General features: G+C 42.6%; 1 protein-coding gene across 2 annotated transcripts in view; it reads right to left on the minus strand.

The window, feature by feature from the left end:
• Positions 1–25,205, minus strand: part of micu2 (mitochondrial calcium uptake 2) — a 301,355-nt gene that overhangs the window by 172,383 nt on the left and 103,767 nt on the right. For both annotated transcript variants that reach the window (XM_033022751.1, XM_033022750.1), the window contains exons 2-3: positions 15,545–15,701; positions 11,268–11,288 (exon numbers count right to left, since the gene is read on the minus strand). In XM_033022751.1, coding sequence (XP_032878642.1) covers positions 11,268–11,288; positions 15,545–15,701 — 178 coding nt within the window. The remainder of the gene's footprint in view (positions 1–11,267; positions 11,289–15,544; positions 15,702–25,205) is intronic.

The raw sequence follows: 25,205 nt of genomic DNA on the forward strand, positions 1-25,205 counted from the left end.
CACACAGGGAGACACACACACACACAGGGAGACAGCCAGACACACACAGGGAGGCACACAAAGACACGCACACACACACACATAGGGAGACGCACACACACACACACATAGGGAGACACACACACACACATGGAGGCACACACACACACACACAAGCACAGGGAGACACACACACACAAGGAGACACACACAGGGAGACAGACACAGACACACACCTTTCCTTTCCCCCTCCCTCCCTTCCTCTTTCCTCCCCCTCCCTCTTTCTCCCCTTTCTCCTTCCCCCCCTTCATCCCTTTCTACCTTCCCTCCCCTATCTCTCTTTGCCTCCATCCCTCCCTTTTTTTCTTTCCCTCTCTCTCTCTCTTCCTCCCCTCCCTCTCTCCTCCCTCTCTCTCCCGGACGCCCAATGGGGAGACTAGCGGGTACGGTGCAGCGTGAATTGGCGGCGCTGGCGCTGCCGTGTGAGTTGAAGGGCAGGAGGGAGGGAGGGAGCGAGGTTGCCGCGGTAGCCGGAAGCGCAGCGCTCGCAGCCAGCACACAGAGGCTCTGACACCCGTTGCCTGGGACCGACGCGCTTCCCCAGACCATGCAGATCGCTGTCATGTGGCGCAAAGAGACAAACTGTGCAGCAAAGATCGTATAGCTCCGCTATAGGATCTTAGCTGTGCAAGGACTGAAGACAGCGTGAGAATTCTGTCATCAGCGTGAGAGAATGAGAATTGGTTGAAATGCGTGACTCTAACGCTCAAAGCTTGAGAGTTGGCAGCCCTGCTATACCTCCTCCCTCGACTTTGTCCAGGAACCCCGACAGTCCTTTCAGGTGAGGCAGAGGTTCACTTGCACCTCCTCCAACCTCATCTACCGTCTCCGTTGTGCTTATGCAATGGCGAGACCAAACATAGCCCTACCTGATCTCCCGGTTGCCAAACACTTTAATTCCCCTTCCCATTCCCACACTGACTTTTCTGTCCTAGGCATCCTCTATTGTCAGCGTGAGGCTAGACGCAAATTAGAAGAACAGCATCTCATAGAAACATAGAAAATAGGTGCAGGAGTAGGCAATTCGGCCCTTCGAGCCTGCACCGCCATTCAATATGATCATGGCTGATAATCCAACTCAGTATCCTGTACCTGCCTTCTCTCCACTAGTCACTGCCTGCCATTCTGAAAAGGACCCGTTTACTCCTACTCTTTGCTTCCTGTCTGCCAGCCAGTTCTCTATCCACATCAATACTGAACCCTCAATACCGTGTGCTTTAAGTTTGTATACTAATCTCTTATGTGGGACCTTGTCGAAAGCCTTCTGAAAGTCCAGATATAACACATCCACTGGTTCTCCCTTATCCACGCTACTAGTTACATCCTCGAAAAATTCTATAAGATTCGTCAGACATGATTTACCTTTCATAAATCCATGCTGACTTTGCCCAATGATTTCACCACTTTCCAAATGTGCTGCTATCCCATCTTTAATAACTGACTCTAGCAGTTTCCCCAGTGCCGATGTTAGACTAACTGGTCGGTAATACCCGTTTTCTCTCTCCCTCCCTTTTTACAAAGTGGGGTTACATTAGCTACCCTCCAATCCTCAGGAACTACTCCAGAATCTAAAGAATTTTGAAAAATTATCACTAATGCATCCATTATTTCTGCGGCTACTTCCTTAAGTACTCTGGGATGCAGCTTATCTGGCCCTGGGGATTTATCGGCCTTTAATCCATTCAATTTACCCAACACCACTTCCCGGCTAACCTGGATTTCACTCAGTTCCTCCATCTCATTTGACCCCCGGTCCCCTGCTATTTCCGGCAGATTATTTATGTCTTCCTTAGTGAAGACAGAACCAAAGTAGTTATTCAATTGGTCTGCCATGTCTTTGTTCCCCATGATCAATTCACCTGTTTCTGACTGCAAGAGACCTACATTTGTTTTAACTAACCTTTTTCTCTTCACATATCTATAAAAACTTTTGCAGTCAGCTTTTATGTTCCCTGCCAGTTTTCTTTCATAATCTATTTTCCCTTTCCTAATTAAGCCCTTTGTTCTCCTCTGCTGGACTCTGAATTTCTCCCAGTCCTCTGGTAGGCTGCTTTTTCTGGCTAATTTGTATGCTTCATCTTTTGTTTTGATACTATCCCTGATTTCCCTTGTTATCCACGGATGCACTACCTTCCCTGATTTATTCTTTTACCAAATGGGATGAACAATTGTTGTAGTTCTTCCATGCAGTCTTTAAATGCCTTCCATTGCATATCCACCGTCAACCCTTTAAGAATCAATTGCCAGTCTATCTTGGCCAATTCACGTCTCATACCCTCAAAGTTACCTTTCTTTAAGTTCAGGACCCTTGTTTCAAAATTAACAATGTCACTCTCCATCCTAATGAAGAACTCAACCATATTATGGTCACTCTTGCCCAAGGGGCCACGCACAACAAGACTGCTAACTAACCCTTCCTCATTACTCAAAACCCAGTCTAGAATAGCCTGCTCTCTCATATTTCACTTGGGCAGTTTACAACCCAGTGGTATGAATATTGATTTATCTAATTTCAAGTAACCCCTACATTCCCTCTCTCCCCATTCCTCCCCCACCCAAGTCACACCAGCTTCTCGTTCTCACCTATCAAACAGCTAATAATAGCCTGTTTCCTTTATCAGTGTTACTTTTTTGCATATCTTTCATTCATTTGTTCTACTTCTCTCTTCATCACTGTCTATATCTCTAGTTTCCCTTTCCCCTGACTCTAGTCTACAAAGTGTCTCGACCCAAAACGTCACCCATTCCTTCTTCCAGAGATGCTGCCTGTCCCGCTGAGTTACTCTAGCTTTTTGTGTCTATCTTCTTTAAATAGGACAGAAAATGAGCATTACCCAGTTCACATACTTGAACCTAAGGACCCGAGGGGCAATTTTTCTACATAGAAGGTGGTGTGTATATGCAATTAGCTGCTGTAAGATATATCTGTGGGAGGTACAATAACATTTGAAGCACATTTGAACATATGCATGAAAAGGAAAGATTTAGAGAGATATGGGCCAAACGTTGGTAATTGGGATGAGTTTAGTGCAGGAATCTTGGCCAGCATGGATGAATTGTGCCGAAGGGCCTGTCTCCATGCTGTATTGCTCCGTGGGTCCATATTGAAGAGATTAAGGAGAGACCAGGCATTGTAAAGTGAACCATTGTGGTTTAAAGCTACACTGGAAACATGGAGCTAGAATTGATATCAGTCCATGGATAACGTCCCTGGTTACATGCGATTCTGACGGCAGAAACGTGTCAACAGCAGCTGGTGCCATCTGTTGTTGTAAAGCTCTGCTTATTAATAATGTCTATTGCAAAGTAAATGGCATCTTTTGAGGATTTGACAACTCCTAAAAAAACACGACTGAAAATTTATTTGATTGTTACTGAGCCATAACCTCAAGCTGGACAGCGTGCTCTAATTCCCCAGGTCTGAGCTGGCTTTCAAAAGCTTTGATTGTTTCTCACTGGCCTAGATCTTAGTGTTTTAAATGGAACCAATGACGTTTATTCACTTAGAAAGAAGCACACTCAGGGTGTCCCCATACGTGCTGTCATATGCTGATGCCCCAGACTCCTGGGGATTGAGTATTTGCTATGATTTCTCTGTGCACACCATGAAAATTGTCTCTTTGATATTTGTGTCAAGTAAGATGTGGTACAGGATACAATACCCCAAATGTTTCGAATGGGAATTGTAGTTTTCCAGGCCTTTCTGGGGCAGGTTCTCCTGAATTTTGGTTAAGCCAACCCAAAGAATCTGTGGAGGACTACCACAGTCTAGTGTCCTACGTTACAGGACATTAAGAGGCAGTGCCCGGTGGGGACACACCTCAAACAAGGGTAATGATATCACCCCACGGGGCCACAAGAAAGGAAAGGGTGTTTTGTTTAAAAGCAAGTGCAAATACTACTGAGTATGACACTTTTGAATGAATAGACACTGCAAATGTATGAAGAGTTTTTGCATATATATATATTTTGGAGATACAGCATATAAACAGGCCCTTCGGCCAACCGAGTCCATGCCGACCATTGATCATCCGTTTACACGAGTTCAATATTATCCCACTTTCACACCCACTCCCTGTACACTTGGGGCAATTCACAGACGGCAATTAACCTACAAACCCACATGTCTTTGAGAGGTTGGGGGAAACCAGAGTGCACGTGGTCACAGGGACAACGTGCAAACTACAGACAGACATCATCCGAGGGTCAGGATTGAACCGGGGTCTCTAGTGCTGTGACGCAGCAACTCTGCCAGTTGAACCACCAGGTCGCCCCTATTCTGAAGGAAACGTTGTCCTCGAATATGAAAAAGCTCCATGAGCAGCCTTGCCACCACTCAGTCAGTCATAATGGCTCTAGACCTGGACTTAAACCATGGGCGATGTCTCTGTGGACCAGGCCAGCACGATCAAACATGAGTCTGATATTCAGAATGAATTGAACATTATGTATGAACAGAATGAATGAAGTACTAAATGAACCAAAGTATTGAAAGCCACACAAGTACGGTTTGAAAAAATAATCTTGAAAACGTAAATTTAAAGATACAAAGAAAAATCTTGATATTTAGAGACACAGCGTGGAAACAGGCCCTTTGGCCCACCAAATCTGTGCCGACCAACGATCACCTAGTACACTTGCAATATCCTATACACCAGGGACAATCTACAGAAGCCAATTAACATATAGTCTGAAGTCGTCTATTCCTTCTCTCCATAAATGCTGCCTCACCCGCTGAGTTTCTCCAGCATTTTTGTCTACCCACAACATATAAACCTGTACGTCTTTGGAGTGTGGGAGGAAACCAGAGCACCCAGGGAAAACCCACACAGTTACAGGGAGAACATACAAATTCCGTACAGACAGCACCTGTAGTCGAGATCGAACCAGGGTCTCTGCCTCTGTATGTGCCTCTTGATTCATCTCTCCCCTTAGTTGCTCACAATTGCTCTCATTCACTGAATTCAATGTGGAAAATTTTCATTCTCTGGGACTAATCTGCCGCAGATTGTTTGAACAGATTCCTCACCATATATTGTGCAAAACTACCACCACTTAGTGCAACCTCACTGGTCTTCAACATTGGAGCACAGTTGGCAAAGTTACCATAATTTCAGAAATTCTACATTCAGACTTAATTACCAGAACTGCAATGACATGGGGAAAGCATGACACAAATACAAGTATCCAATAACAAATCCACACAAATCAGGTCCATCTGCATACACTCGCAGAAGAGGTTCAAACTTAGAAAGTTCTATTTGACATTATTCAGTCACGAGTGCAACATGCATTTGCTGGCTAAGTATGCATGGTTAAATGGTGCAAGAAAATCCTAAAGGTGCCAAAATCTAGAAGCAGCTTACCCTATATAATTGTTTTGGATTCAATACAACTGTCCAGGGGCAAGGCAACTTTACTTAGGCAAGGCAACTTTAATTAGGCAAGGCAACTTTAATTAGGCAAGGCAACTTTAATTAGGCAACACAGCTTTAGCATTTCCAAACCAAAGGCAACACAGGTTTAGCATTTCCAAACCAAAGCCAACACAACTTTAGCATTTCCAAACCAAAGGCAACACAGCTTTAGCATTCCCAAACCAAAGGCAACACAGCTTTAGCCTTTCCAAACCAAAAGCAACACAGCTTTAGCCTTTCCAAACCAAAGGCAACACAGCTTTAGCCTTTCCAAACCAAAGGCAACACAGCTTTAGCATTTCTAAACCAAAGGCAACACAGCTTTAGCATTTCCAAACTATATTTTTAAACCACATTAAGGGCACTGACAGGTCAGTAAAACCACTCACAGTTTAGTAGGCATGTGTTCAGTGTTATTCACAGCACAGACTGAGAGACGTGACCCTCTCGCTCCCCTCATCTTGCAGAGACTGACTGAGGCACTCAACACTTCCGGGTTTTATAGTCCCTCCGGAAGGGGCGCGGCCTTCAGGAGAGATAATCTCAACATTTTTTAAACACTAATAACTCTTTTATTTTTAATCGATGGGAAAAATCCTCTTGTCCTGCGCAGCAGAGGGGGACTCTGAGTAAGATGGCCAAAAATCACAGCCGTAAGTGGCAGCGTTTTTTCTAAAATCAATATACAGAACAACAGGAAGTGGTCAAGATCAGACTTTTAGTAATATGGATAGATATCTTCCTGTGTAGCAGTAAGCTGTTACTGCTCATCTCATTAAACCAATTGGTCAGTCTCACAAGGACAAAGTTTAAATGCTGTGGGGTCAGTAAGGAATGGGTGCATTCTGATGCAGTGCTTAATGACGCAAGATTTCTATTATTGAGGCTAATGTGGAAGAAAAAAGAGAAAAACATGCAAGGTAGACAAAAATGCTGGAGCGGGTGAGGCAGCATCAATAGAGCGAAGGAATAGGTGACGTTTCGGGTCTCCAGACTGATGTGGGGGTGGGAGGGGCAGGAAGAAGATAGGAAGAGGCGGAGACAGCAGTCTGTGGTAGAGCTGGGAAGGGGAGGGGGAGGGGGAAAGCAAGGACTACATGAAATTGGAGAAGTCAATGTTCATACCGCTGGGGTGTAAATTACCCAAGCGAAATATGAGGTGCTGCTCCTCCAATTTGCAGTGGGACTCACTCTGGCCATGGAGGAGGCCCAGAAAAGAAAGGTCAGATTCGGAATGGGAGGGAGAGTTGAAGTGCTGAGCCACTGGGATAGTAGATGTCGATCAGTAGTCTGTTACCTGCGATGGAGATAGTGAGCTCTAGATACGGTATGGAGATGTCAAAAATGGTCCAGGCGACTTTGAGTGCCAGATGGCATGCAGAGAAGTTTAGTTTGTCATGTGTGTTTTAAACAGGTACAGGTCACAGATACAGTGAAAAGCTTTTGTTGTGTGATTACAATCGAGCCATCCATAGTGTACAGATACATGATAAGCAAATAACATTTAGTGCAAGATCAAGCAAGTGAGGTCCAATCAAAGATAGTCCGAGGGTCTCCAATGAGGTAGATGGTAGTTTAGGACTGCTCTCTAGTTGTGGTAGGATGGTTCAGTTGCCTGATAACAGCTGGGAAGAAACTGTCCCTGAATCTGGAGGTGTGCGTTTTCATACTTCTATACCTTTTGCCCGATGGAAGAGGAGAGAAGAGGGAATGGCCAGAGTGCGACGACCTTGATTATGCTCCTGGCCTTGCCGAGGTGACGTGAGGTATAAATGGAGTCAATGAAAGGGAGGTTGGTTTGTGCAATGGTCTGGGTTGCGTCCAAAAGTCTTGTTGTCTTGGATGGAGCTGTTCCAAAACCAAGCTGTGTTGCATCCTGGTAAAATGCCTTCTACGGCGCATCTATAGAAGTTGGTGAGAGTTGTTGGGGGCACGCTGAACTTCCAAAGGCTTCTAAGGAAGTAAAGGTGTTAGTGTGCATTTCTGGCCATTGCTTTAATTTGGGTGGTTCAGGAGAAGGTTTTGGCGATATTTACTCCTAGGAATTTGAAGTTTTCAACCATATCTACTTCGGCGCCGTCAACGCAAACTGGGGTATGTGTACCGCTTTGCTTCCTGAAGTCGATACTATCTCCTTTGTTTGCCGATATAACATACAAATACAAGTAACATACAAATCTATTGAACAGCAAATTTGCGATCCAGCAATCTTGTGTTGCTGAACACAAAGAGCTGCATAAGATTGATGAGGGATTCTGACCCAAAACGTCCTTCATCTTTTTCTCCAGAGATGTTGCCTGACCACTGAGTTACTCCAGCACTTTGTGTCTATCTATGGTATACACCAGATTCTGCAGTTCTTTGTTTCTACAGCATCTTTGGAGAACATGGATAGGTGACCTTTTGCGTCGGGACCCTTCTTCATGCTAATTATGGTGGTGGTTGGGGGAGAAGACAGCTGGAAGAGTGGAGGGGCAGGATAAAGCCTGGCAAGTAATGGGTGGATACAGTTGAGAAGAGTTTTTGATAGACAGATGGTTGGACAAAGGCCAGAGATGAAAAGACAAAAGGTGTGAGATATGGATAGAAGAGTTACAAAACCTGTTTTGTTTCTAAGCACATTTTGTGAATGGCAGATTGACAAACACACAATGTGGCTGAGTGACCTATCAAATATTTTAGCCATGAACACATGTACAGTGCTTTGCCCCTTCCAAATTGGACTGATCCTCTACCACATTTCTTTCCCAAAACTTCAAAAGCGACATTAATAATTAAGTTATCTAAGAATGTTCAATGATTTTATTCCATTGTTTGATACTGAAAGGTTAGGTCACGTCTGCGGCAACATCAGTGGCAGCCCTCGCACCTTTCCTGTTCTACATCCTCAATCTTGTCATATTTCACCATGAGGTAGTCATGGCAACTTGCACACCCACACTCAATGCAGAAGACTTACCAACGGAAAAGTCTTCTCAAAATTAATACAGTACAACTTTAAATATCTATACGTGTAACATATACTTCATGGTTAAAAATTGTACCACAAAAATAATTAAACAAAATGGATGTCTTTAAAGCAAGATGAACTGCGAGCATACCTCGGACTTGAATTAAAACATACATCAATCTGTGATACTAATCAATGACATAATCAGTATGACCCTGCATGTTGACACGTTCATTTTTCCACTACAAAACAATCTAGCCCAAATGAAAATGTCCACATTCATTCTCAAACACATCATGACTGATTATATATTGAAAGGGAAATACAGTAGCTGGCACAGACAAGAGGACATGTCATAATTCAATCTGTAGATGACAAATCTACAAGTGTATAAATGTTTTTCAAAAAACTGTAAAATTACGGCAGCTGATTTCTTTGGTAGTATTAGTCATCGTCTTCATGGTGATGTCATATTAAAGGTAAAAATATTTAAGTGATGGAAATATAATTCATTTTTGATTTGTTTAGTGCTGCAAAGCATTCTCTGTGTCACTATGATGAATGCACCTTTTAGAGAGTTAGCAGTGTATAATAGCATGGCACCACTCCTGCTTAACTTCATATGTGGTAATTGGTCACACTAGTGTAATTTTGTTAGGAAGTGTTCCATCAAGGCATTTGTTGTAGATCAAATATTAAATTCTGAAAGTGCAAAAAGGATCAAATCTTCGGCTAATCTTTAATAAAGCTTTAAAACAAGAACAGAGATTTTTATACATCTTCACATATATGATACTTTTATATAATTTTTCATCTTCCAGCTTTGATTTCATGGTTATTTATCTGATGCATGTGAATGAAAATAAAACCAATTCTCAAAAATACAATCAACAGAGAACATACTTTAGACTTTTAAACAAAATTGCAATATGGTGGTAGAGGGCAGGAGGGTAACTTTCTTTCAGTTACAGGAATACCACAATAACACAATGCAGATGACGGAGACAAAAATAGCAACTTGTATCATGGCACCACTTATAAAAGAATGAGCTTGTACAAATATAGTATGTTTTGACCATAACTACATCACAAAATGCTGCACAATCAAAGAATATACATTTGGACAAATAGATGAATGGGAATGGATTAGAGGCATAAGGGCCAAATGCAAGCAAATGTGTCTAGTCCAGAATGTTAACTTGGTCAGTATGGATTAGTTGGGTCATAGAGCCTATTTCTATGCTGAGTAGCTCTAATATTATATCTCCAAATTCTATTTTTAGAAAGGGATGCACCAACAAAATGTATAAAATACTGCAACAAATTTCATGCATTTATTTCCTCTAACATCAATGAGATAAAGATTAGAAAACCTTGGAAATGTTGTCTTAAGTGCAAACATTGGACAATGCACCCAGATGGCACTGGGAGTGAGCTGTCATATTCTTTGAAGATTGCCACAGCCACTCAGTACGCAAACAGGATCTTGGCTTAGTATCTCATCTGAATGATGACATTGACTATCTTGTGCTCCCACAGTACCGCATTGAAATAACAGCTTGGAACAGATATTAGGAAAAATAAAAATCTTACAACTCAACCTGAAAAACGATACAAGTGTACTCACATTCCACCAAATTCCCGTTTTGGATATATTGATTGTACTTGTGTGTAATAGATTCAACATTAAATGCTTTGAAATATTACTATTTTGTGCCAAAATAACGCGCGTTGCATGCTGCAAATGAAAAGTAACTTTGCCTAATTTAATTAATACCTTCATTCAAATCTCACTGTTACTCATTACTTCGCTGCAATCAATCATCTTCTAACTCATGATTCTCCTGATTTACCCAAACGATGATGGTGGCAAATGGAAAGTGGCTTCATTTTATAGCTTATTTTGCACATGAAACAAAGTTCCTCAAACAATTAATTGTTACCTGATGGAACATATGCTTCTGGTCTCAATGTTACAACATGGGAATCATTCAAAACAAAAGTGAATTAAATGCACAAACAAGACTTTACTTAAATAATTTCCTTCTGTCATTGGGAAGCTTAGAAAATTAAAATCATTATTTAAAACCCGAAGCTGCTTTTTATCTGTTCTATGCAATCTGCACTATTTTCACACACAGAATTAATACTTGTAGTAATATTTCAACTGCTCCATTTAAAATGTATTGCATTCAAGTACAATCAACAAATCAATACCTGGTAAGAGGTGTGTAATATTAGATTAAAAATAGTTACTATTGTTTAAGCTTCTTTGAAATAAATCTAGTAGGCATTGGAAGAAGTCCAGTTTGGCTAAAATCTAAATATTATTATACAGTACCTTTGTCCAACTTATCAAACAAGAGAAGGGAAATTTTCCTCTTAGCAACCCCCTCCCCTCTATGCTACTGACTGAAACGCTTTTGTCAATGAGAATGGCAAGACAGTTGAAATATATGTTGTTAATTGACTTAGTCCATTGCACCAATGGATTTTTTTAACATCCACTTTTAAAAGGACAGAATTGAAAGGAATAGGAAATGATTTAAGTAAATTCAAATATGATTTATTGAACTGATAGCACTTCTTCCAGATCTGAGAACAGAACAATGTTCTAATAGAACACCATTCCAAAGCTCAATTGCAATACCTGTATTTTGAAGGGCCGTGTTATAACAAACAAAAATATGAATGCGTTAGACTATTCTTTCCACAAGAAGAATCCAGTACTCAATGAGGTGATAAATCACTTGTGAAGAGTTGTAAAGATGATGAATTTGGTTATATTTAGAAAACGCAGCGTGATCCACACCAGGATAGATAATAACAAGATACACATCTAATGGAACAAATAGGCTCACCTGCAAGTTGTGTTTCATCATCTAAGGAAATAAAGCAAAACAAAACAAAAATGTTAATACAATGAATGATTTTGTTTAAAATGTTGGGTTCAACATAGTGAACAATTTGTTTTTACTCTTCATGACAAATATATTCATATTATACATTCAAGTTAGATACCCAATTGTTCATAATTACAAGCTACCTTAACTTGCAGGGTATATAGTTATTATACTGCAAATATCATATTCCTCAAGGAATAGCAGAAGGCAAGGTTGTACGTTAGACTCCATTGTTAACATATTATTGTAACAGTTGTTGATGAGGCTTAAAGAATGTCATATACTTTCAAAGCACGACTTGGGGTAAGATATGAACATGCAATTACAGGTTACAATTGATAATATATAGTCAGAAATTTACTGGAGCTATTTAGTAAGGCAGCCTTCAATATTTATTGGATGAGCACAACGAATGACAAATCTAGAACAAGAATGATATCTTTTCCATCTTAAACCTGGAAAGCTTTGAAGAGTTAAGTAAATTAATGGATGAAGGTTACCAATTGATAAACATTAGGATTCGGAAAGCTTTTCACAATATATCACATGATATCAAAACACTTTTCTTAAATTAACACACAATTTAGCTAGCGAAATTTAAAGTCATTTAAATATAGAAAACAGACAATGCAGGTAAACAGCTGCTTGGACTTATGTGAATGCAAATTCATGACAGTTTCAGAATTTTTCTTGACAAATTATGAAAATAAAAATGGATGTCAGTTAGTTACCACAAAGAATTTCACTGTATCTAGGTACTTATGTCTATAAAGTATCTTGGAATGTTATTAGGTTGTTGTAAAACACAACTATTTCAATATTATCTTTTCAGGAGGAAGACCTAACATGGAATCACAGAAAACGCACGGTCCATTTTAATGTCGGCACAGTGGCGCAGCAGTAGAGTTGCTGCCTTTCAAGGCCATAGACCCAGCTTCGATCCTGTCTATGGGCGCTGTCTGTACGGAGTTTGTACGTTCTCCCTGTGACCACCATATTTTCTCAGAGTGCTCTGGTTTCCTCCCACACACCAAAAACGTACAGATTTGGACGTTAATTGGCTTAAGTAAAATTACAAATTGTACCTAGTACATGTAGGATAGTGCTTGTGTACGGGATAATCGCTGGACGGCGCGGTCTCGTTGGGCCAAATGGTCTGTTTCTACGCTGTATCCCTGAAGTTTAAAGTTTTGTCCAATTCTCATCCTACTCTCTAGCCCTTGACCCATAATCCTGCAGGTCGTGGCTCCTCAAGTACATCCAGGCACTGTTTAAATGTGGTGAGAGGCTGTGCCTTGAACACTTTTTCTGATGGAGAATTCCTGACCCCCCCAACTAATAGTTTTTATAATTACTTTAAAATCTAAGCCCTGCAGTGTTTGATCCCTGTACACGATAACCGGATGTTTCCTTTAAGTCTAGCCAGCCCTTGTTGTAGCTGCTGGCTATCAATTTTCAGCTCAATAATTAATAAGATTATGATTTTGACACCATTCCTCTTATTGGTAAAGACCACTGCAAATAAACAGTTAGCCTGGGTTTTGATGTGTTTTTGGCACCAGTTTTACATGAAACTGCTGTCAGTTCACAATGAGAAAGCTGATAAACCCCAGGACATTGCCTGACTCCTCAAGACTATCTGACACTGTTCCTCTACTGACATGTAACTTTAGCTCGTTTACTCAGTCCACTTTAGCCAACTGCTTCCTCATGTTGTTGTTGCAGGAAAACAAAGGTGCAGAAAACAAAGGCTGGGGTCTTGCCTCCCGTGCCCCCGAAGACATTCTGGATGCTCCGAGGTCAGCTATGGGAGGTGCCCGAGGGCAGAGACTGAACGATGGCCACGTGAGGCAAGGGGCAGCGTGTTCATGCGTCGCTGGAGGCCTTGCAGAGCCTGGGACTCGGTTGGATTAGACGCTGCTCCAAGCGCTGGGATTGGACACAGCCTGCAGCCTCGGAGCAAAGATAGAGGACATCGACATCCTGCAACTCTGACTCAGTGCCACCGCCAAGACAATGGGCCTTTATGGCCAAGTTAAGACACTACATTTTTAACAACTTTAGACTTGAATCATATAAAATGGCGCCAGATCTGTGGTTATTCTTGTTTAAGAAAGAACTGCAGATGCTGGAAAAATCAAAGGTAGACAAAAATGCTGGAGAAACTCAGCAGGTGAGGCAGCATCTATGGAGTGAAGGAATAGGTGACGTTTCGGGTCGAGACCCTTCTTCTTCAGTTATTCTTGTGTACTGTCTCAGTGTTGATCAGCCATGATCACATTGAATGGCGGTGCTGGCTCGAAGGGCCAAATGGCCTACTCCTGCACCTATTGTCTATTGTCATCCACTGTTCTTACACTCTTGAACTTAAGTATGATTGTGCTTGTATATTAAGATTTTTACTGAACTGTATGCAAAAATGGAATTTCACTGTACCTAGGTATGTTACAATAAAGTACCATTGATTGCCTTTATTCAAATTGAAGACATTGCTTAGATATTGCTATGATATACATCCTCAAATTGCATTTAGAATTTATCATATTGTAATCACTACCCCATTGGCAATTTTCAACTACAAGATCCCTTATTAATCCTTCAAGAACCCAGCTGATCTGGTAGTATCTGTGGAAGGAAATAGGCAGACAACATTTTGGGTTGTGATCCTTCTTCAGACTGACTGAAGTATGGGGGAGAAAGCTGGAAAAGAGAAGTGGGGCGTGACAAAACCTGGCAAGTGCTAGGTGGTTACAGGTGAGGGGTGACTGGCAGATGAGTGGAATAAGTAACAAAAGCTAGAAATTAAGTGTAGACCAAAGGGAGTCAGACAAAAAAAAGGATTGGGAGTTAAAATGGTTAGCAACGGGGAGCTCCAGCAGGTCTTGGTGGATGTAGGGACTATATCATAATCTTGTGTTATCTATGCAATCAACTCATCTATCTTGTTGCAAATGCTTCACACAATCAAATAAATAAAATTAAGCGTTGATTTTTTTCTATGGATATTCACAACTCTGGATTTGATCTGATTGATATATCTTTGTTTTCATCTTCTGCTTTACCACACACTTTTTCTACCTTTTAATTAACCCTTCTATTCAGGATTAATTTATCTTCACTTCCAAGAAAATTGCCCTGTTTTCTGCAGGGACTGTTGCTGGTTCTGTGAATGGAAAGTCTCAAATCCACTGGTATCCAGATACTGTATATAACATCACAGTGATGCAGCTGGTACAGTTGCTGTCACACAGAGCCAGGGACCGGGTTCGATCCTGACCTCTGGTGCTGTCTGTAAGGAGTTTGCACGTTCTCCCTGTGACTGCATGGGTTTCCTCCAGGTGCTCCTGTTGCGCCCACATCCCAAAGATGTGTAGGTTTGTAGGTTAATTGGCCCCAGTGTGTAGGGAGTGGATGCGAACGTGGAGTAACATAGAACTAGCGATTGATGGCGAGTGATAGTGGTAATTTGGTGGGCCAAAGGGCCTGTTTCCATGCTGTATCTCAACTAAACTAAATTTCTGTTGAATGCCTGGACCAGATGATTTAATTATCTACATCCGCAAGAAATGGAGATCCAGCAGCTGTTATGTTTCTGACTGTAAATAGTTTGCCGCTGATTTAAATTTCTTATTAATTGCCATTTCTGGGGGAAAACAGTTAAGCTCTTTAACAGAAAGAAATCAGGATTCTAATAAGAATTGCTGACCTAAAACACTGGCTGTCTCTACATCTGCTGCTTTACTTGCAGAATGCTTTTAGTATTGTTTTTAAAACAACTTTTCTATTTTCTACAGCAGTGAAAGGATTGCAGGCTGCAGCAATAGGACTCTTCCAAGCACAAAATAGGGAAGGTTCAGCAAAGATTTCTCTGAAACACTAAACGGTCAAAATTGCAAAACGGACTGCTGTTATTTGGCAAAAACAATATCAGGAACATGGGAAATTTTACAGAGATGCCAGTTGGCTCAAGGGTTTTTTGTTATCTCAATAACATCTCCAATCACTGCACCGCAGTCCTCAATTCAGTTGTTTCTTGAACACATTTATATTGTGATTCCATGTTCTGTTTTGGTAATTAATTCCATCTGAATTATTACTGTTGTGAAACAGTTCTGTTGAAATTGAATTCCAACTTTTCAATTACTAAACTATATCCCCTCATTTATGAATTGAGGGTGAACAATTTATAATATTTATTAGATTACATAGTAATTGCTATGATATTTTGAATTTACCATCCTTGGCTTCCATAACCACAGAGAACATAAAATCTCTCGGAGTCATATATAATTCCCCTTCGTATTCCATTGAGGCAAATTGTTTGAAACGTTGTTTGCGACTTCCGGCGAATCCATAAAGTTCTCTGGTTTCTTCTTTATGCGGACTTGGGTCCTTGAAGAAAAAGATTTTGCATTAATATTAAAGAAATCATGGGATCCAAGTTAGGCTTAATGAAAAAATGCAATGTTATCGAGCAACATAAATTGATCAAAAAACTAAAAGAGCGATCAAATGATTTGGATAGGAAGGAACTGCAGATGCTGGTTTATACAGAAGATAGAGACACAACACTGGAGTAACTCAACGGGTCAGGCAGCATCTCTGGAGAAAAGGAATAGGAGATGTTACGGTTGGGACCCTTCCTCAGACTCCAGGCTCAAACAATCCCGACAATATCATCAAACCCGCCAACAAGAGAGGTGCCGTTGTAGTCTTGCGAGCTGACGTTGTAGTCTGGCGAGCTGACCTCTACTGGGCTGAACTCTCAGACACCACTCTGTACTTACCCCAGGACCATGACCCCAGAGATGAGCACGGCCAAATTAAATGATCTGAGGAAGAATTCCGACCCGAATCATCACCTATTCCTTTTCTCCAGAGATGCTGCTTGACTCGCTGAGTTAATCAAGTGATTTGTGGTGTTAATTCCTCTTTCAAACAATCACCGTATACCAAATATATTTGAGCTGCATAAGTGGAGGGCACTGGAGGAGCAGTAATGGAGAGAGAGAAGAGGAAATTAGAATACAAAAGTGCAGGGAGAGGGGCGACAAGGTGATGTGGTGGAAACACAAGGAACTGCTGGTGGTGGAATCTTGCATAGAACACAAAGTGCTGGAATAACTCTGCGGATCAGGCATCTTCTTTGGAGAAACATGGAAATGTGATATTACGGGTCAGGACCCAGCTAGGGTAGAAATGGGGGAGGTGTGAGGTTCGACCAAGTCATTGGCAGAGATGCAGGCAGTGAAACCAACTGAGCTATGGCTTTCAATCATGCAGAATAGACTAGGTTTCGTGTCCAGGAGAGACTGGTACTTCACTGCATCTCCCTCTCTCCCATCACTCTGGTGCTCCTGTTGATTCCACAATCCAAACTCATCATGGTTCTCAAGACAGCAAGTTGGAGGATCAACCGTAACAGACAGACAGCATGGGGTCTGACGTCTGAGGCAAAATGCTCAGTCATGTATCAGGTGAAAGTAAATCGAATTCAATTTACCCATCCCCCCCAATTAGGACTTACAATTACCCTATTAATTTGTAAATGCCTTAACTTCATGCATTAAAAACAATTATCTGGCAGCTCTAGTTTTCATACTCCTTATCATCAATGGGTGCTAGGTCAAAAGTGATCCATAAAAGGCCTTCCTAGGCATGCTCATGTGATGGAGAATAAACTTTATACCTGGTTCTTGGATGGTTAAAGAGGTTGATATGGGTTCCGTAGACTTTGGATGTGTCCGACAGGACGTGGGTTGGTGATGTATGAGGTAGGACAGTCGTTATATCTATGTGTCTCTATGCTCTGCAGTCAGGGACTTATGGTTATCGGTGTGTAGAAAAGAACTGCAGATGCCGGTTTATACCGAAGACAGCTACAAAGTGCTGGAGTAACTTAGCGGGTCAGGCAGCATCTATGGAGGAAAAGGATGGGTGATGTTTTAGGGTCGGGGTTCTTGGTGCCCTTTTTCCTGATTAGTCCGAAATTGTGCAGAAATACTGGAGGTGCTTTCTAAAGATCATCCGTATATTAATGATTTGGACGAGGGAATTGAATGCAACGTCTCCAAGTTTGCAGATGACACGAAGCTGGGGGGCAGTGTTAGCTGTGAGCAGGATGCTAGGAGGCTGCAAGGTGACTTGGATAGGCTGGGTGAGTGGGCAAATGCATGGCAGATGCAGTATAATGTGGATAAATGTGAGGTTATCCACTTTGGTGGCAAAAACAGGAAAGTAGACTTATCTGAATGGTGGCCGATTAGGAAAAGGGGAGATGCAACGAGACCTGGTGTCATGGTACACTAGTCATTAAAAGTAGGCATGCAGGTGCAGCAGGCAGTGAAGAAGGCAAATGGTATGTTAGCATTCATAGCAAAAGGATTTGAGTATAGGAGCAGGGAGGTTCTACTGCAGTTGTACAGGGTCTTGGTGAGACCACACCTGGAGTATTGCGTACAGTTTTGCTCCTAATCTGAGGAAAGACATTCTTGCCATAGAGGGAGTACAGGGAAGGTTCACCAGACTGATTCCTGGGGTGTCAGGACTTTCATATGAAGAAAGACTGGATAGACTCGGTTTGTACTCGCTAGAATTTAGAAGATTGAGGGGGGATCTTCTAGAAACTTACTAAATTCTTAAGGGGTTGGACAGGCTAGATGCAGGAAGATTGTTCCCGATGTTGGGGAAGTCCAGAACAAGGGGTCACAGTTTAAGGATAAGGGGGAAATATTTTAGGACCGAGATGAGGAAAACATTTTTCACACAGAGAGTGGTGAATCTCTGGAATTCTCTGCCACAGAAGGTAGTTGAGGCCAGTTCATTGGCTATATTTAAGAGGGAGTTAGATGTGGCCCTTGTGGCTAAAGGGATCAGGAGGTATGGAGAGAAAGCAGGTACAGGATACTGAGTTGGATGATCAGCCATGATCATACTGAATGCCGGTGCAGGCTCGAAGGGCCGAATGGCCTACTCCTGCACCTATTTTCTATGTTTCTATGTAAAATAAATACATTAGGATTAGACATCTGGATTCAGTATGGCCGTTTCTGAATCCTCAATCCAGGCATGCGTTTGATTTTGTGGAGTATTAACACAATTGTAGCCTTCAACAGAATCAAGGGAAATTGATTCCAAATTTAGAGTTAGAGTCATACAGAGCAGAAACAGGCCCTTGAGCCCAACTTGCCCACACTGACCAACATGCCTCAGCTATCTCCCACCTGCCTGCGTTTGGCCCATATCCTCCTAAATCTGTCCTATCCATATACCTGTTGAATTGTTTCTTAAATGTTGCAATACCTCTTCTAGCAGCTCGTTCCATACAACCACCACCCTTTGTATGAAAAAGTTACTCCTCAGGTTCCTATTAAATCCTTCCCCCATCACTTTAAACCTATGTCCTCTGGTTCTCGATTTCCCTACTTTAGGCAAGAGACTACCCAATCGTGCATCTACTCAATCTATTCCTTTCATGAGATATGGTTCCAGTTTACGTTATTTCTCCTTGCATGGAGGATTAACATAGATGTTAGATCCTTTCTGAGGATGGCATAAATAGGGTAGACAGTCAGAGCCTGGCATAGACAGGATACAGCCACAACTGTTTTTTCCCCAGGATGGAAATATCTATACCAAAGCTTTATGGTGAGAGGTGTAAAGATGTAAAGAGATGTGTGGGGCAAGTTTATTTTTTACAGAGGGTGATGGTGGAGGCAGATATAATAGTGGCAATTAAGATGCTTTTGGATAGGCACATGGATATGCAGAGAATGGAGAGATATGGAATACATGCAGGCAGATAAGAGCTAGTCTTGGCATTATGTTCGGCACAGATTGTGGGTCGGATTGGCTTACTCCTGTGCTGTACTATTCTATGTTCTATCGTTGAGAGACTTTGAGGTATTGACTATTTTCCTGACTGCCCCAGATGTATATAACACTAGTACTTCAGTTATGCTTCATTATTTGAAGGTGGGCGGCGCGACTCACGTCGCAGCGGCCTCTGCAGTCCGTCTGTCTTTTTTTATTTTTTGTCTCGTTTGAATGTAGTTTTTATTTTTTTATTTTTAAACTGGGTATGTTTGTTTGTCGGGGGGGGGGGGGGGGGGAACTTTTAAAATCTTTCCCCTGCATGGAGAACCCAACCTTTTCTCTGTCGGGTCTCCGTTGTCGTTGGGGCCGAGCACCATGGAGCGGCCTCCAACCGGAACGACCTGGGGCTCCAGTCGCGGAGCTGCGGACTTACCCACCATCGCGGAGCTGGCCGAGTAAGGAGCGGGAGGAGCGGCGGTGGCGCGCTGCTGCGGCCCGACCCAGAAGATTCGGAGGCTCCAACCGCCAGCCCGGTGGACGGTGACACCGGTAGCCCGCGGGTCCCTGCTGGGAGACAGCTTTTCGGGGCTTCCGCAACGGCGACTTCTCCTACCCTAGTTGCGGGGTTGAGGATGACCTGGAGCGGGGCCTTACATCGCCCGGCGCGGCTTTAAATGGCCGCGGGACTTGTTAGCACACGCCGGGGGCTCCAACACCAAGACCCGGAGCAGGGCCTTGCATCACCCGGCGCGGCTTTATAATTGCCGCGGGACCTATTTACCATCGCCCGCTGGGGGCTTTGACTCTGACATCGGGAGGAGAACGAGAAGAGCAGGGGAGAGATAAGACTTTGCCTTCCATCACAGTGAGGAGGAGATTCACTGTGATGGATGTTTGTGTAAATTGTGTTGTGTCTTGGTTCTTCTTCTTGTTTGTATGACTGCAGAAACCAAATTTCGTTTGAACCTCTGGGTTCAAATGACAACAAATAAATTGTAATTGTAATTGTAATAATTGTAATTTATTGATCTTTCAAGTTTGGATTATCAGCAAATATTCACACTGGGGAAAATTAGTTTAACTTAATGCAAATCAAATGGAGGGTTTCACATGCATGGGAGAAATTGCCAACTGTTGTTTATATAAGTTGATATATTTTTAGCACTAACTTCACAGTTTGTTCTTGGACATATGTCACAACATCTTTACAGTTGTAGAATTTCAACCATCATTTAATCAACGTGTGAGGTATATATACACTGGTTAGACATTGTAGATACAGCGCAGAAACAGGCGTTTCTGTCCACCGAGTCCACGCTGACCAGCAATCCTCATACACCAGCACTACCCTACACACTAGGGACAATTTACAGAAGCCAATCAACCTACAAATCTGTACATCTTTGGAGTGTAGGAGAAAGCCGGAGCATACAGAGAAAACCCACGCAGTCACAAGGAGGGGTGGAAGATTGCAACCTTCCCTGTTTCGACTAATGCAATCAATCGACGTGCACATACGGGAGATCAAATAGAACAAGTTGTCCAACATCTTTAGGCTGTGCACGCCACAGGAAAGAAGAAGTCACAAGGAAAACGTACAAATTCCATACAGACAGCACCAGTAGTCAGGTTCGAATCTGGGTCTCTGGTGCGGTGAGGCAACAACTCTACCGCTGCACCACTGCATCACCCCCGTTACATATGTTCCAAGCTGACAAATTCCCTATATACTGTACAAAAGTACTTAAAGTAGATCTACACTTTCATACCAGCATATTCTGATCAGTGAAGATATAAAAACCTTGTAATTTATAACTGCTCCCAAGCTGAATATATTGGGTCACTCTCTACATACTAATGTGCATTGATAAATAATGTGGTAATCTGACTGCATTTCCTCTCCTGGCTAGATTTGATGGGATAAATAGAAGGAAGGAGTTCCCATTAGCAGATGGTTTAAAGACTGGAGCCACAGGGTTGAAATTTTAGGGAAATGTTAAAAGGCTTTTTTTGCGACACACTGATCGTAGTTTTGATCTGGAAAATCACCACCAACCAGAGTTTTGGAAGAGAATTCCCAACTCCCAGGCACTTGGGAGAGAAACATCGGCAAGGTAATGGGGAAAAAAGATAAATAAGCCTGACCAGCTGAGTTTCTCCAACACTTTGTTGTTTTCTGCTCAAGATTCCAGCATCTGCAGCTTCTGATGGTTTGTTTTACTAGGAACTAGTCTGATGATTGAAACTGAAATGGTTGCAAAAACCTAAAACCTGTGTCTAATATATATAATATAATATAATATATAATATAACATAAAATACTGGAGAAACTCAACGGGTGAGGCAGCATCTATGGAGAGAAGGAATTGGCGACATTTCGGGTCAAGACCCTTCTTCAGACTAATGTCGGGGGGGGGGGGGTATGACAAAGAAAGAATGTAGGTGGAGACTAGTGGGAGAACTGGGAATGGGGGGGGGGGGGAATGAAGAGAGAGCAAGGGCTACCTGAAGTTAGAGAAGCCAATGTTCATTCCGCTGGGGTGCAAACTACCCAAGCGAAATATGAAGTGATGTTCCTCCAATTTGCGCTGGGCCTCACTCTGACAATGGAAGAGAGTGGAAACTCGAATGGCTGCAAAAACCTCAAATCAATGTGTCACAACTTCAATTTTTACCTCAAATGATGTCCCTCTTGAGCCATGAAGAGGGAAGATTTTCACATGGTTAGAGAATAGGCTGGTGTCAGCAGGGAGACCAGCCCAAAAACTGCCACCAATGCAGAAATGTGGTTTTGTTGTTTTTGAGTTGGCATCCATGGCTTATCCTTCGGGGAGAAAATTGGATTGAAGTAATGTGCTATGTGACAGAACTAGGATGTGGGTTTATCACCACAATTACCGCAGAGATCTCTTCTTGGTAACTTGTAGATGCTAGGCCCTTTTTTACCAGTAGAGGGTTGGACACACAGAGCCAGGCATCCTTGCACATTTTCTTGTTTGATAGACCAGCAAGGGTCTAATCATTGGCCTCCAATTAACAGTTTTAACCAGTGAAATGATGCAACTAAAGTGAAAAAAAATAAAGTATTTTATTGAGCTAAGCTCAAAGTAACCTAGGAAACACACAAGATATGGTTTGGCACTAGCTTCAAAACATTTTTGAAAACTGACTCACTAAGCTTTGTTTATTGGATCTCAATGCTCCTGGCCAAAATTGATTTTGAGACAGCAGAAACTCGAATGGCTGCGAAAACCTCAAATCAATGTGTCACAACTTCACAATGCACTTAACAGTATACAACCCAAAATATTTACTTAATTTCTGACTGCTAATAGTTTGCACGCTTATCATTTAAATTAATATCAGTTTTGCAAAAAGTCAACTTGTCGAAGTCCATAAGCTCTCGGAGCAGAATTCAGCCCATCAAATCTACTCCACCGTTCAATCATGGCTGATCTATCTTCCCCTCTCAATCCCTCTCCTGCCTTCTCCCTGTAATCCCTGATACCGATACTAATGAAGAATCTATTAATCTCAAAATCCTTTCAACTTTAAAAATATTAATTCTATAATTCTATATTGCCCCTCCAATAATATAAATAAATAGATAAATAGATAAATAGATAAATAAATAAATAGATAGGCTCCACGGAGTTCTGTGGCAATGAATTCCACAGATTCACTATCCTCTGAGTAAAGAAATTCCTCCTCATCTATTTTCTAAAGGTCATCCTTTTATTCTGGGGCTATGGCCTCTAGTCCTAAACTCTCCCACTAGTAGAAACATCCTCTCCACATCCATTCTATCCAGGCCTTTCATTATTCAATGTATTTTCCAATTGTGTCAAGCTGGAAAGAGTGCAGAGAAGATTTACAGTCTGGACCCTTTCCCACCCCAACCAACGCTTCACACCCACTCACAGCCTGACCTCAGTCTGCAAAGACTGGACACATCTACACCCACTCTTCCCCATTCACCACTTCACACATACTTAGAGCAAGACTCCAGTCTGAAAAGATTGTACCCTTTCCCACCCACCCCTCTCCAATCACCACTTAACATCCAATTACCCACACGCTCCGTGCTGAACAACATCACTTCTCCATCAACAATAAAAATGGAGGAGGTGGAGAGGCTGTTCAGAAGACAGAAATGCTGGCAATCTCCAGGACCGGACAATGTTTCCCCCTCTACTCTCAAGCTCTGTGCCGAACAACTGGCTACACAGACATTTTTAACCAGTCCCTGCCTACTTCAAAGTCTCCACTATTGTCCCTGTACCCAAAAAGGCAAGGATCGTAATGACTACAGGCCTGTCGCACTGACCTCTGTAGTCATGAAGACTCTTGAAAGGCTTGTGCTGGCCAAGCTGAAAAATATCACAGACTCTCTGCAGTTTGCATATCGGGTCAATAGATCTGTGGATGACGCAGTCAACCTGGGCCTGCACTTCGTCCTCCAGCACCTAGACCGCCAGGGGACCTATGCGAGGATTTTGTTTGTTGATTTTAGCTCTGCATTCAACACCATTATGCCAGAGCTACTACACTCCAAACATTCTGAGTTGACTGCCCGAACCCTCTGTCGGTGGATCACCAGCTTCCTGACAGACAGGAAGCAGCATGTGAGGCTGGGAAAGCACATCTCGGACCCGCAAACACTCAGCATAGGAGCACCGCAAGGCTGCGTACTCTTCCCTCTCCTCTACACCAATTACTGCACATCCACAGACTCCTCTGTCAAGCTTCTCAAGTTTGCGGACGACACAACCCTGATTGGACTGATCCAGGATGGGGAGGAATCTGCCTACAGACAGGAAGTGTCACAGCTGGTGTCCTGGTGCTATCGCAACAACCTGGAGCTCAATGCTCTTAAGACAGTGGAATTGATTGTAGACTTTAGGTGAGCTCCACCTCCCCCCACCCCACTCACCATCAACAACACCACAGTCACATCTGTGGAGTCGTTTAAGTTCCTGGGAACCATCGTCTCCAAGGACCTTTAAGTGGGGGGGCCACCATCGACTCCACAGTCAAAAATGCACAACAGAGGATGTACTTCCTATGGCAGCTGAGGAAGCACAATCTGCCACAGGCATTGATGGTCCAATTCTATATGGCCATCGTAGAGTCCGTCCTCACCTTCTCCATCATGGTCTGGCTTGGCTCAGCCACCAAGCACAACACCCGGAGGCTGCAGCGAATCGTCCGATCAGCTGAGAAGATTATTGGCTGCAACCTTCCCTCCGTTGACGAACTGTACACTGCAAGGACCAGGAAGCGAGTGGGTAGAATCATCTCTGACCCCTCTCACCCTGGCCACAAACTCTTTGAATCTCTTCCCTCTGGAAGGCGACTCCGGACTGTCAAAGCTGCCACAGCCAGACATAAAAACAGCTTTTTTTCCCACGAGTAGTAGCTCTACTCAATAGCCAAAAATCTGTAGCCTCCTTTTGCTCTGGTATGTTGTTTGGTTCACATGTTTGATCAATGGTGTTTTATTATTAATATTGTGTGTTTTATGTGTCATTCGTAACTGTCACTGTATGTCATGTTGTCACTTGTGGGCAGAGCACCAAGGCAAATTCCTTGTATGTGAATACTTGGCCAATAAACGTATTCATTCATTCATTCAGAGGATGTTGCCAGGACTCGAGGGACTGGGCTGTGAGGAGAGGTTGAGCAGACTAGGATTCTATTCCTTGGGAGCACAGGAGGATGAAGAGTGATCTTATAAAGGTGTACCAAATCATGATAGGAATAGATCGGACAGACGCATAGAGTCTCTTGTCCAGAGTAGGGGAACTGAGAACCAGAGGATATTGGTTTGATGTGAGGGGGAAAGATTTAATAGGAACCTGAGGGGTCACTTTTTCATACAAAGGGTGGTGGGAGTATGGAACGAGCTGCCGGAGGAGGTTGTTGAGGCAGGTACTATCACAATGATTCATAATCATCAGGCAAGAGATATCGAAGCATCAAAGCCCGGACTACAAGACTGCTAAACAGCTTCCTACCACAGGCTGTGAGGCTGCTAAACAGTCACTCTGTACTCACAGCCACTTGATTCTGCGGCTGGCA

The sequence above is a fragment of the Amblyraja radiata genome, chromosome 6 (assembly GCF_010909765.2).
Source record: "Amblyraja radiata isolate CabotCenter1 chromosome 6, sAmbRad1.1.pri, whole genome shotgun sequence".
NCBI classification, from domain to species: domain Eukaryota; kingdom Metazoa; phylum Chordata; class Chondrichthyes; order Rajiformes; family Rajidae; genus Amblyraja; species Amblyraja radiata.